General features: G+C 41.3%; 1 protein-coding gene across 30 annotated transcripts in view; it reads left to right on the top strand.

Annotated features, from left to right (window-relative positions):
- DST (dystonin) overlaps window positions 1–13,483 on the top strand; it is a 539,328-nt gene that overhangs the window by 451,130 nt on the left and 74,715 nt on the right. For 25 of the 30 annotated variants that reach the window (XM_034766279.1, XM_034766278.1, XM_034766280.1 and 22 more), the window contains 6 exons: window positions 4,091–4,252; window positions 5,516–5,686; window positions 7,481–7,647; window positions 12,067–12,226; window positions 12,463–12,789; window positions 12,974–13,058. In XM_034766279.1, coding sequence (XP_034622170.1) covers window positions 4,091–4,252; window positions 5,516–5,686; window positions 7,481–7,647; window positions 12,067–12,226; window positions 12,463–12,789; window positions 12,974–13,058 — 1,072 coding nt within the window. The remainder of the gene's footprint in view (window positions 1–4,090; window positions 4,253–5,515; window positions 5,687–7,480; window positions 7,648–12,066; window positions 12,227–12,462; window positions 12,790–12,973; window positions 13,059–13,483) is intronic. The other 5 variants (XM_034766272.1, XM_034766289.1, XM_034766275.1 and 2 more) reach the window with 1 other exon arrangement.

Here is a 13,483-nt window from a genome sequence, read left to right on the forward strand (position 1 = left end):
AGAATTTCTGATTATAAAGTATTATTGCATCTAGAATTTTATTTTTCATTTACTAAGAAAATCTGATTACTAGCATAATTTGCCTAGCACATTACAAGATGTCAGAAATTGGTGAGATGCTCGCTTTAGTAAAAGAATGAGGGGCAGTTTCTGACAGGGCTGATTTCTTCCAGCTGTTTGGTGCATGGCTATTATTGTCCAGATGGTGTTTGTTACTCTTCATTTGGAATGCTTCCACTGTGCACTGATGTTACCATTCAGTTTTTACACAAATTGTGGTTAAAGGCAATGCCATTCAGTGACAGTTCTGCCTGATTTATTCAGCTTGACCAGTCTTACTCATAAAGGTACAAATAACGGTATCAGATTATTGTGGTTTCCAAAGTACATAGATTAAAGATTTGTTACATGTACTGAAGCCCTTTTTCCTGAAGCTGCATGCCAAAAAGTGGATCTGAAGTTACAGTAGTGTTTTACAAGCACAAGATCTTATAACATTTTCTGAGTGGTGGATGAGGAGAGAAAGTAAAGAGTAAAGCTTTGTAATAAGTAAGGGGTGTTTGTCAAGTCTGTAATCTTTTTCTGCCCACTCTGCTTGATGTTTGAACTATTTCAGGGTTTGTTGCTGAACCGTTCTGGTAAATTACCCTCAAAGATCATTTTAATTTATTTTAAGCTTATGCATTGTTTACAAAGAGATGTTTTTAAAGGACAAGTTAGGGCAAAAGGCTCAGCCATCAGTTGTAATGCACTGCCTTTGAAAGATAAGGAGTTTTGGAATATAAAGGAAGTCTTTGTTATATATATAGTGGTTATCCCAATGTAGGAAGAAATGCTTGATACTTCCCTTATTTTGCAGCAAAAGGGAACAACGAGCTTGTTGGTCGTTGTAAATATTCACCAAATTGCTGTACAAAGTTTGTAGTTTGCTTGCCATTGTGATTAAGGTTTTGGAAGGTGAATGTAGGGTTACCAACTGTCTGGTATTGGACCGACCTGGCTGATTTTTTTATGGATTTGCCAGTTGCCAGAAAAATAACTTAATCTGCCGGGTATTTTTTATAATTTAATCTGCCGTGGGTCTAAAGATTTGCATTATAACCACAATACACTGGGATATCTAATGTTAAAGGTTTCTGTGTCCAACTAAAGATGCTGCAGTGCTCCCACTTCACAGTTTAAGTGATAACAGATCAAAACTGTTAAAAATACAACAGCTGTCTGCACACTAACACGCAAGCGCATCCTGCATGTGTGTGAGAGAGGGTTTGTGTCATGGGAGAGTGAGGATATGTGCAGTGTTGTCAATCTTATCTATATGTGTTATATCTCTAGATACTATATAAGTGGCTGTTGAAGGGAGGGGGTGGTCTTGGAGTTGCCTAGTGGTTGAGGTTGCGTCGGGCTTGCCTTGTGTGAGCGAGGGGAGGCGGGGGGAATACCACAGTTTTTGCATTTCAACCCTAGGTATGCATAAATCCCAGCGCTTTCTTGCAGGTGCTCAGTGTATTTTCTGCAGCCTCTACAGTGGCATGTCAAGCACATAGAAATTTGCTCCGCCACGTGATATCTGTGTCTTTAAAACACATAATTCACCACAGGGATTTTAGTGCCAGAAAAGGAGAGTAACTGGTATGCTGAAAGAGCTTCCTGCTCTTCAGGAAGCTGAAGAAGGTTGCTTTGAAAGCACTAAACCTAAAACAAAACTGTTGCTGAATGCCACTATAGAAGGATTTAGGGTCAAAAGTTGAGCATTCTTTACCATTGTTTATTCATCCATTATTTTTCACTTGTCTGTGTAATTAATGCGGAGGCTTTAGGCCAGTTTCTGAACTCATTGACACTGGAGTCACTTCAGAGTAATTCAACTGAAATAAATTGAGTTAGCCTGAATTTACACTGGTATTACTATGATAATAGTCTGGTTCTGCAAAGCTTAAATCCAATCATAGACAATAGAACTGAGAGACCTACTTAGAGCCCATGCAATCTGCAGAACTGTCCTATATAATAATTACGGCTACATTTTAGTCACGGGTATTTTTAGTAAAAGTCAGGGACAGGTCACGGGCAGTAAACAGAAATTCACAGCCCATGACCTGACCATGACTTTTATTAAAAATACCAGTGAATAAAACTTGAGGGGGGCGGGTGGGATGCTGCCCGGTGCCCCTGCGTGCTGCCTTCACCTGCAGTCACTGCCCCTACAGCTCCCATTGGCTGTGGTTCCTGGCCAATGGGAGCTGCGAAGCCATCGCTCTGGGTGGACACAGAGGGGACGGGGATGGTGGCCCAAGACTGCCCCAGCGGTGGCCAGTGCACTTGGCGCAGGGGCTGCCCAAGCTGCCTCTGAGCCAGGTGCACTGTCCGCTGCAGAAGTCATGGAGGTCATGGAAAGTCACAGAATCCGTGACCTCCGTGACAAACTCGCAGCCTTAATAATAATGGATATCTGCTGTTGTGCTGCTGCACCCACCTCCATATTCCAGAACTCATTTGCATTTCCTAAAACCTAACCGAAAAATTGTGTTTCCTTCCCTAAATTTAGGCTGTGCCCCTTGTCCAACGTTCAGAGACATTGCCCAGTTTGCTCCCTTGATGTATATTGTTAGTTTTCAATTCTTTTACTTACTTTTATATTGTCACTGTATCTATGGACCATGTTTATATCTCTTTGAGCATGCTTTGTTATCTTCTAGATGTATCTCCCATTGTCTCATGAGTTCTTGTATCAGGTTTGTTGCGCTGCTTTGTATGTGTTCTAGTTTTCTGTCATCCTCCTGAGCTGTGTTAATGTGAACTACATACAGTGGCCACATTATGCCTAGAGTTGCCAGCTTTCTAATTGCAGAAAACCAAACACCCTTGCCCTGCCTCCTACCCTGGCCTTTCCCAAAGGCCTTGCCCTTGCCTCACCCCTTCTCCGAGGCCCCACCGCAGCTCACTCCATCCCGCCTCCCTCCTTCGCTCGCTCTCCCCCACCCTCTCTCACCACTGGGCTGGGGCAGGGGGTTGTGGCATGGGAGGGGGTGAGGGCTCTGGCTGGGGGTGCAGGCTGTGGGGTGGGGCCAGGGATAACAGGCTTGGGGTGCAGGAAGAGGCTCTGGGCTGGGGGATGGGACTGAAGGTTTGGAGTGTGGAAAGGGGTTCAGAGCTGGGGCAGGGGGTTGGGGAGCGGGCTACGGGAGGAGTTTGAGTGCCTGATGAGGTACCAAGCAAGGACGGGGGGTTGGGGCAGGAGAGGGGGTTTGGGGTGTGGGCTTCGGTCAGTGCTGACCTCAGGTGGCCCCGGCATTTCCTGGGGACAGAGGAAGTCTGCGCGGCTCCCAGGAAGCGGCAGCATATCCCTCTGGCTCCTACGCGGAGGGGCTGTCAGGGGAGCTCTGTGCGCTGCCCCTGCCCCAGCGGCGGCTCCACAGCTCCCATTGGCTGCGGCGTTCCCAGCTAATGGGAGCTGCGGAGCCGGTGCTGGGGGCAGCATGTGGAGCCCTGTTGGTCGCCCCTCCACCTAGGAGCCAGAGGGACATGCCGCCACTTCCCAGAAACTGCGCTGAGCCACCGGGCACTGAGCCTGCCTGCCCCGCTGCAGCCAACCAGACTTTTAGCAGTCTGTTCAGCCGTGCTGACTGGAGCTGCCAGGGTCCCTTTTTGTCCGGGCGTTCCAGTCAAAAACCGGACACCTGGCAATCCTAATTATACCTCACGAAGGCAGGCACGTTTACACTGTGGAAACTGCACTATTTATACCAGGACTGAATTTGTCCCAGTATCCCAGCTGCAATCACACCAGGGTGGTTGCTCACATCCTAGTTTCTAAACAAAATACAACATTTGGTTTTTAGAGGTACAGTACTATAGTTGGTTGGTTCGTGGTGTACTGTCAACTTATATTTTTTTCAACTTTAATGGCATTAATTGTTTTTAGGATTTTCTTTACTTCCCTAAATATCATTTCTTTTTAATAATGCTATATAGCTATATGTTAGTTTTCAGTACTAAGATTTTACTCCCAATATCCACATCACAGTTGCTTATGTTCCATGTGTTATCAAACTATAGTTCAGATGTGCCTTTGGTTTTCCACCTGCAGGTATTCCAGAAAGAAGAGATTGAACCACTGCAAGTTAAACAACAGGAGGTAAATTGGCTAGGCCAAGGCCTTATTCAAAGTGCTGCTAAAAATGCTAGCACCGAGAATCTTGAGCATGACCTTGAAGATGTTAACACCCGATGGAAGACTCTCAATAAGAAGGTTATTATTTTGTATATTCACAAAATCAATTTTTGTCTTCCTTGTTTAGTATTTTCCCCTATGTGTCATCTTTCAAAATACAGGACATTAAAATATGTTCATGATAGTCATGGATTCTGTTACCTTAACAGAGTAACTTTCTTTGTAATTTTCTTAAAAATATTTGTGTCAATAGCTGCCAAAGTATGGTTGTCATTTCTACAGTTCTGTCCATTTTTCTGTAGGCTTATTCCTGGCATTCTTAGCCAGGAAAGGTTCCCTCAGGACTCTTTGCTCCCCTCTGCATATGCAGAGCAGGGAGGAGTTTAATAGCTCAAGTTGTATGGAGAAGGGATGAAGGTGAGACACATATATGGGAAAGGTAGCTACATGTTTTTTTCTAAACCATGTTGTAGTCACTTCTCTCTCTCCTTCATCCACTGTGATTCTTTCTGTATTCACATTCACCATGGTATCAAAAAGTCTCTTCTATCATGTTCATATTCACCATGGTATCTGAGCATTTTCCAGTGTGCACTAAGTGGCAATAGGGCTCAGCTATGTGTTTCCAGTGGCATGTTCCCTTTAATGCACATCAGGGTTTATGGTGCTTTAAGCATTGCAAGTTACCCTTACTCAGAAGAGCAACTTCCCCCTTGTGACATTCCTATGCCGTGAAAGGTTCTTGGACAGCAGGTGGGGATGGGATGTGGCAAGGGTGGGAGGCAGGAAAGGTGCTCATTGTCACAGGTTCCACCTCGGAGGATTGATGCAGTGGAGCAACAGGTGTCCATGGTTCATGGATATGTTTTCTACTTCCATGCCTTTTAAACTGTGAAGGGAGCATTGTCCCTAATGGGGAGTGCAATTTGGGGTCCTTGGCTGAGTCCTGTTACAAGGAAGCCTTTGTAAGTAAAATACACAGTTCCTAGAGGCATGTTTCACACCACTGTATCTCACCATAGTATCACTGTAGAACATAACTGTACAACACAGGAGTATTAGATCTACTGCATCATTGGGATAAAATAGTTTACCTGGAATCAACCTCATTCCTTTAAATGGAAGACCACAGCCTAAGAGATAAGTGCCCTTGTTCATAACTACAGTGGTGGAATTTTAAAATGATGAATGTGAATTAACTTCTACACAATGATGAAGAGGTATAAGAATGAAAATACACTACAGTAATAAAGACAGCCATTCTGCAAGCCTTGGTTAATTGGCAGAAGTAGGAGGGGGAAAAAGGAAAAGTGAGTAATACTCTCTCTGTCTTTCTTTCAGGTTGCTCAACGAGCTGCTCAGCTGCAAGAAGCTCTTCTCCGCTGTGGAAGGTTCCAGGATGCCCTTGAATCTCTGCTTAGCTGGCTCATTGATACAGAAGATCTAGTGGCCAATCAGAAACCCCCATCTGCTGAGTTCAAAGTTGTGAAGGCCCAGATACAGGAACAGAAAGTAAGTGAAACTTATTACTGTAGATTCAGATTCTCTCTCTGCTTCAGTGATGATAATGAATCCCCAATCTTCACTGAAGCAGAAAATCTGCTCAAGTGTACTGTATTACAATCAAGTGTATTGAAGTATTTAATGCAGCTGTGCTTTCCATACTCTATCTTCTGGAATTATGTGGAGGGGTGTGACATTTCATTGTAGAAACTGGGCTCTGATTCTCCTTCATCTGTACTTGGATTCAAGTGCAAAATCTAGCAAGTTAAAAACAAAAAGAATCGAGACATTTTAGACACAAAGCAGGAGATAAAAATCAATGTTTGGTTAATGGAGAAGTAGAAAATGAGAAGGGATAGAATTTTCATTTTAATATTTTCAAAGCGGTATTACAAACAGTGGAGCTAACCACTCTAGACATGAGCAGCATCTAGTAAGTGCCTAAATCCCACTGTCTTTGCATCCTCAGCCAGGATGTTGGTGCCCCAATATTGGTCATCTCCAATGTATGCAATAGTATATGCTGGTATAAGGAGGGCTCCAGGGATTATCATCTCTTCTAAAATTTTCATAACTAGAGAAGAAGTGGGCATAATGCAGCTCATGGACCAAATCACTGCATGCAATTCTCCAATATGGCCCAAAGTCATTCTCATATTTAACATAGAGGCACAGTCTACAAAGCCTGAAGTTGCAGCATGCAGTAGAGCATTGTGTGCCAGTAATACTGCAGAGACAGAGAGGTGGACTCCCTCCAGCCAACAAAGGAATGGTGGGAAAAGTAGGGAGATCATCAAGTTTTAGACAGAAATATGGGGGAGAAAATAATTTACTGTGTGATGTCAGTGAACCTAATTTTCAGGCATCCCAGACATGTGATCAGTGGAAAATGTAACTGCATGATCAGAGCAGTTGAATTCCATTTTTTGACATAATTTTTCAGATAATAGTGTATTTTCAAGCATTTTTTCAATTGTTATTGATTTAAGTTTTTAGTTGCACAAACTTATGGGTTTTAAGCATTTTATTTCTATTTTTATCATTTACATGTTCACAGCTGTGTGAAACAATGCAGGGGCAGACAATAATTAATGACAGTAGATGTTGAGATTCCACAAGTTAAAGCTTTATAACCATTAAAACAAAAAATGCATCACTTGTCAAAATATACAGAGTAAACAATATCCTTAAATCAAACTGCACTAAGTTCTCAAGCAGCATTTTTCTTACTTTGCCTGTCTGTAAATTTCAGTTATTATCAATGGAAATATGTTTTCATCTCTTTTGTATGTAGGGTGAAATCAACAGTTACAGGTAAACATCTAATCCGTCCACGCCTATATATGTTATCTGCACTTTACTGAACCTCAGCAAACATGCAGTTTTTCTATAAATGCTCACACAAATTATAATAATAAAAGCTCATTAGCAAATACAGTGGATGTTAAATGTGACATTTTCCCATATGCGTATGCACCAGTGAGGGCTGCCACACATCTTCGTCACACAAAAACCAATTAATACACTCATTTACAGGGAAAGGTCTTTTGTGGGGCGAGGACTTGGTGGATGTCTGCCACTTTCAACGGATAGAGAAACAACTAACTAGCTCAAGTCAGAATTAACTCTTTTTACAATATTGGCATTTTCATGGTAATTCAAGCATCTAATATTTCTTTGCAATTTTAAGTAGAGTGTAAATTTTTAACAAGATCTTGATCAATCTGCCTCCTTACATTTCCACAGCTGTGTGTTGATTCAGTTGTTTCCTAGCAATTTGATTTTTGATTGCTTTATCTCCAGCTTCTCCAAAGGTTACTGGATGACCGCAGACCTACCGTTGAGGTAAGCAAGCGCGAAGGGGAGAAAATTGCAGAGTCAGCAGAACCTGCTGATAAAGTGAAGATCTTGAAGCAGTTGAGTCTCCTGGATAGTAGATGGGATGCATTGCTCAGTAAAGCTGAAACAAGGTATTTGAAATTCTTTCATTCCTTTGAGAAATATGAGTTCAGCAGGGGATAGATGACTAGAAGCAGCATGTGGAACTTCATAATCTGAGACTTCATAAGCACTATTTTTTTGTTGCTATGTCAAATTTATTGTGCCCTGATGATAATATATATAAAGCTGATTAGTAAGAAAAGCAAAAGAAAATAGCTTGAACAGATCATTAGCTATTTAAAAAAAGTTTTACTATCCTGAAAAGCTAAAATGAGATACTTTAGTGAGATCAACTGCATATACATCTTCTGATTATCTGGAACACTACACCTGCATTAGTATAGGCAGAATGTAAATTCCTTGATGGAGAAACCACATTCTCTCTGTTCTGTATGGCACAAAACACGCAATGAGCTCTCAATAAATATGGTTCCTTAGAACTCTTAAGATCCTGAAATGTGGCTACAAAGGGAGTATATTACTCTTCTCATTTTCAAATCAGGGTTATCTGAAGAAATGGATTATTGGTCCAGATCCTGTGAGTTGCTAAGCTCTTTATTCAAGGTGCTGGGCTCCCTCAACTCCCAATAAAGTAAAAAAAAATAGTGCCACCATCATGCTCAGAGCTGTGCAGACAAAATAAGACGACACAGTTCCTTCCCTGAACAACTTACAGTCGAATTCTGATATCATTACAAAATTCAGATACACATAACACACAGGAAGACAAGTTAACATGAATAGTGCAAGTGTCTTTGGAGGGAGCAGTGTTTGAAGACCTTTGCTGAAGAAGTGTGCTTTCAGAGGGAAGATTTGAAAAGAGATCACTTGGTGCTTGAGAGGAGGAAGAGAGGGTGCTGTAAGCATGTGAGATAGCATAGATGAAGGCACAAAACTGAGGGGGGAGACAGAGGCAAGGAGGGTGGTTAGGGAAGACTGAAAAGAGTGTAAATGTATAACATTATGCATTACAATAAAAACAATGAAATGCTTTTATCTGTATACTATATTATTGGGATTGAGATTCAGGCATTAAGTTTGTTTGGACTCCTATGACACTCCCTAATCTTTCTAGCTGCCCCCATCTATCCCTATTGTTATTTAAGCCCTCATTTGTACACCCATAATAATAATAAATAATTAAGAACCGGATTACTTAAAGAAATTAGTAGATTCAGTTAATAAGCTATTATACCATTCTGTGTTTAAAAAAAATACAAGGATCCATGACTCATTAACTGAAGTAAACGTTAATCTCATTTAATTTAATATTATCATACGAGTCTGGTGAAATTTATTTTCAAATCAAATTACAAGTCTGTCCAGTCCATCTGTTTAGATACAGGTTCGTCTCCATAATTCTTTGATTACACTTCTGAAAACTAAAATGACCAAAGACATATTTCTTTTTCTTGGGAGAGAATCACCATTATTCATAACTGTCCCTTAATGTTTAACACAGGATGGATTTTTCTAAAGTCTTAAAAATAGAAACCACTAAAATAGTCTGCCTTGGGTGAAATTTATAGGCGAGTAGGACTGAGAAAAATATTTTTGTAAGGGTGTAATAAAGAACAACAGAATCATAGAATATCCTGCTCAAAGCAGGACCTACACCAACTAAATCATCCCAGCCAGGGCTTTGTCAAGCCTGACCTTAAAAACCGCTAAGGATGAAGAGTCCACCACCACCCCAGGTAACCCATTCCAGTGCTTCATAGAATCATAGAATATCAGGGTTGGAAGGGACCTCAGAAGGTCATCTAGTCCAACCTCCTGCTCAAAGCAGGACCAATTCCCAACTAAATCATCCCAGCCAAGGCTTTGTCAAGCCGGGCCTTAAAAACCTCCAAGGAAGGAGATTCCACCACCTCCCTAGGTAAAGCATTCCAGTGCTTCACCATCCTCCTAGTGAAATAGTGTTTCCTAATATCCAATCTAGAACTCCCCCGCTGCAACTTGAGACCATTGCTCCTTGTTCTGTCATCTGCCACCACTGAGAACAGCCGAGCTCCATCCTCTTTGGAACCTCCCTTCATGTAATTGAAAGCAGCTATCAAATCCCCCCTCATTCTTCTCTTCTGGAGACTAAACAGTCCCAGTTCCCTCAGCCTCTCCTCATAAGTCATGTGCTCCAGACCCCTAATCATTTTTGTTGCCCTCTGCTGGACTCTTTCCAATATTTCCACATCCTTCTTGTAGTGTGGACACAAAACTGGACACAGTACTCCAAATGAGGCCTCACCAATGTCGAATAAAGGGGAATGATCACGTTCCTCGATCTGCTGGCAATGCCCCTACTTATACAGCCCAAAATGCCGTTAGTCTTCTTGGCAACAGAGCACACTGTTGACTCATATCCAGCTTCTCGTCCACTGTGACCCCTAGGTCTTTTTCTGCAGAACTGTTACCTAGCCATTTGGTCCCTAGTCTGTAGCAGTGCATAGGATTCTTCCGTCCTAAGTGCAGGACTCTGCACTTGTCCTTACTGAACCTCACCAGGTTTTTTTGGCCCAATCCTCTAATTTCCCTCTAAGGTCCCTCTGTATCTGATCCCTACCCTCCAGCGTATTTACCACGCCTCCCAGTTTAGTGTCATCTTCAAACTTGCTGAGAGTGCAGTCCACACCATCCTCCAGATAATTAATAAAGATATTAAACAAAACTGGCCCCAGGACCGACCCTTGGGGCGCTCCGCTTGAAACCAGCTGCCAACTAGACATGGAGCATTGATCACTACCCGTTGAGCCCGACGATCTAGCCAGCTTTCTATCCACCTTACAGTCCATTCATCCAGCCCATACTTCTTTAACTTGGTGGCAAGAATACTGTGGGAGACCGTATCAAAAGCTTTGCTAAAGTCAAGGAATAACACATCCACTGCTTTCCCCTCATCCACAGAGCCAGTTATCTCCTCATAGAAGGCAATTAGATTAGTCAGGCATGACTTGCCCTTGGTGAATCCATGCTGACTGTTCCTGATCACTTTCCTCTCCTCTAAGTGTTTCATAATTGATTCCTTGAGGACCTGCTCCATGATTTTTCTGGGGACTGAGGAGAGGCTGACTGGCCTGTAGTTCCCCGGATCCTCCTCCTTCCCTTTTTTAAAGATGGGCACTACATTAGCCTTTTCCCAGTCATCCGGGACCATCCCTGATCGCCATGAGTTTTTAAAGATGATGGCCAATGGCTCTGCAATCACATCCGCCAACTCCTTTAGCATCCTCAGATTCAGCGCATCCGGCCCCATGGATTTGTGCTCATCCAGTTTTTCTAAATAGTCCTGAACCACTTCTTTCTCCACGGAGGGCTGGTCACCTCCTCCCCACATCCTCTGTCACTAGGTTGCCTCCCTCATTCAGTAAGGGGCCCACACTTTCCTTGACTTCCGTCTTGTTCCTAACGTACCTGAAGAAACTCTGCTTGTTACTCTGAACATCTCTTGCTAGCTGCAACTCCAAGTGCGATTTGGCCTTCCTGATTTTACTCTTGCATGCCTGAGCAATATTTTTATACTCCTCCCTGGTCATTTGTCCAATCTTCCACTTCTTGTAAGCTTCTTTTTTGTGTTTAAGATCAGCAAGGATTTCACTGTTAAGCCAAGCTGGTCGCCTGCCATATTTACTATTCTTTCTACACATCGGGATGGTTTATTCCTGCAACTGCAGTAAGGATTCTTTAAAATACAGCCAGCTCTCCTGGACCCCTTTGCCCTTCATGTTATTCTCCCAAGGGACAGAACAGAACAGAACCCCATCACAAATGTTGGAAATCTTAATGATGTTGTAAATATTGCCACCTTAGTTAGGGGGTAAATCTGTATCCTTATATTAAGGTAAATCTGGCACTGACAAAAATGAGAGTTTTAAACCTGAACCAGGAATGCAGGATTGGGGCTGTACAGTTCATATCATGTCACTGAAAAGATATTTAAAGACTTTATTTTACAAGTTGGAGTGAGCAAGATAACATGTCCTGAGTTAGCAAAGTACTTCAGTATGTGCCTAACTTTAAGTATATGTGTAAGTCTCATTGAAGACAATAGAATTTAAGCATGTGCTTAAAGTTAAGCAGAAGTTTAAGTATTTTCCTGAATAAAAATGAACCCCTGTATTTAAATGCTCTGCTTAACGGATCCTTAGGTTATTTTTAACCAAGTGCATATGAATGAAGTAAAATGTATTTTATTAACAAAAGATATCAAGTATTGGAATCTCTTGTTCAGCCAGTATGATTTTTGGAGTCTTTCTTATTAACTGTACTTTTATATAGTTGTTGGTTTACATTGTTTTTCTCTCTGTACTGTGGACGTGTATCTGTTTCAGCTTGTGGCTGGCTTCTACAATAATGTGTAGAATGTTTTTTAGTGATGAGGGCCTGAAGAGTTTTATTGAATCTCTCACACACACTTCATCACAGAAATGACCTTTATCTTGGCATGTTTACAGGAATCGTCAGTTGGAAGGTATCTTAGTGGTAGCACAGCAATTCCATGAAACTTTAGAACCCCTGGTTGAGTGGCTGACCACCACTGAGAAAAGGCTTGCAAATTCTGAACCCATTGGAACACAAACTTCTAAACTGCAGCTGCAGATTTCTCAGCATAAAGTAAGATATAAACCAGACATTTGTGTCATTCATATGGGGAATTCTTTTATGTGAGTTTGTGAAATACAGTAGAACTGGGATCTCTGTTTTTTTTACCCATTAGTCCAAATTTTTTATTTATAATTGACAATAAAACCATTATATTTCTGTTGTTCTATAGTTCCATTTGTATTTGCTTTTGTGTCTGTCCATTTTTATTTTCTGTCTTTCTCCATTATTTTAAAAACTTCATTTAGGCGTTAGAAGATGACATCCTTACTCGCAATAAAAGTTTACATATGGCCATTAGCATTGGTCAGTCTCTTAAGACTATGAGCTCCAGAGAGGATAAAGATATGGTGCAGGAAAAGCTAGATTCTTCCCAAGCCCGATATATTGAGATTCAAGAGAAGAGTAACAGCTGGTCTGAGCTGCTCCAGCAAGCCTATTGCAATGCTCAGATTTTCGGGGAAGATGAAGTTGAATTGATGAACTGGCTGAATGAAGTACATGACAAACTGAGCAAATTGTCAGTCCAAGATTACAGGACAGAGTCACTCATGAAACAACACGCTGACCTGCTGGTATTTTTATTTCTTTTCTGTTGAATTCATTTATTTATTTTATTTATTTTTTACTTTATATTTTATGTCCACCATTTATTTATTTCTCATTAATATATTTGATTTGAAAGGTGATACAACTATTTAAACTAAAAATAACTTGATCTGTCACCTCAGTGCTTACACAAATGACATCTTCTCGTAGGTGCTTCAGGAAGAGATTCTGCTCAGAAAACAAAATGTCGATCAAGCTATACAAAATGGCTTAGAGCTTCTCAAGCAAACAACAGGTGAGAGCTTTTAGGAAATTAATGATTCAGCAGCCTTTTCCTCATACTTGTAAGTGATTATGGGAAAAATAAGCTGAAGTTTGTAAATATTAGCCTTTAGTCACTGGCTAGATTTAGTCACTTCATTTAATTGTTTATTCTAATAACTATTGAAGTCACGGTATGTTATGTCTTTGGGCCAAATTCTCTGCTGGTGTAAGTGAACATTGAAGTCAATGGAGATGTACCCATTTAGCCACACAGAGAATTTAGCCCTTGTTTTTTTTTTACTTTTGGTTGATGGAAAATTATTTTATTGAACCTCCATTTTGTTCCTACTAGCAAGTTATGGACATTACTCATGATGTAGGACTATTTGACATAGGACATAGCCTTTTCTCTATAGAAGCCCAGAAATGAAGGTAGTAGGCTACCTTTTACTGTTA

The sequence above is a fragment of the Trachemys scripta genome, chromosome 3 (assembly GCF_013100865.1).
Source record: "Trachemys scripta elegans isolate TJP31775 chromosome 3, CAS_Tse_1.0, whole genome shotgun sequence".
Lineage (NCBI taxonomy): Eukaryota > Metazoa > Chordata > Testudines > Emydidae > Trachemys > Trachemys scripta.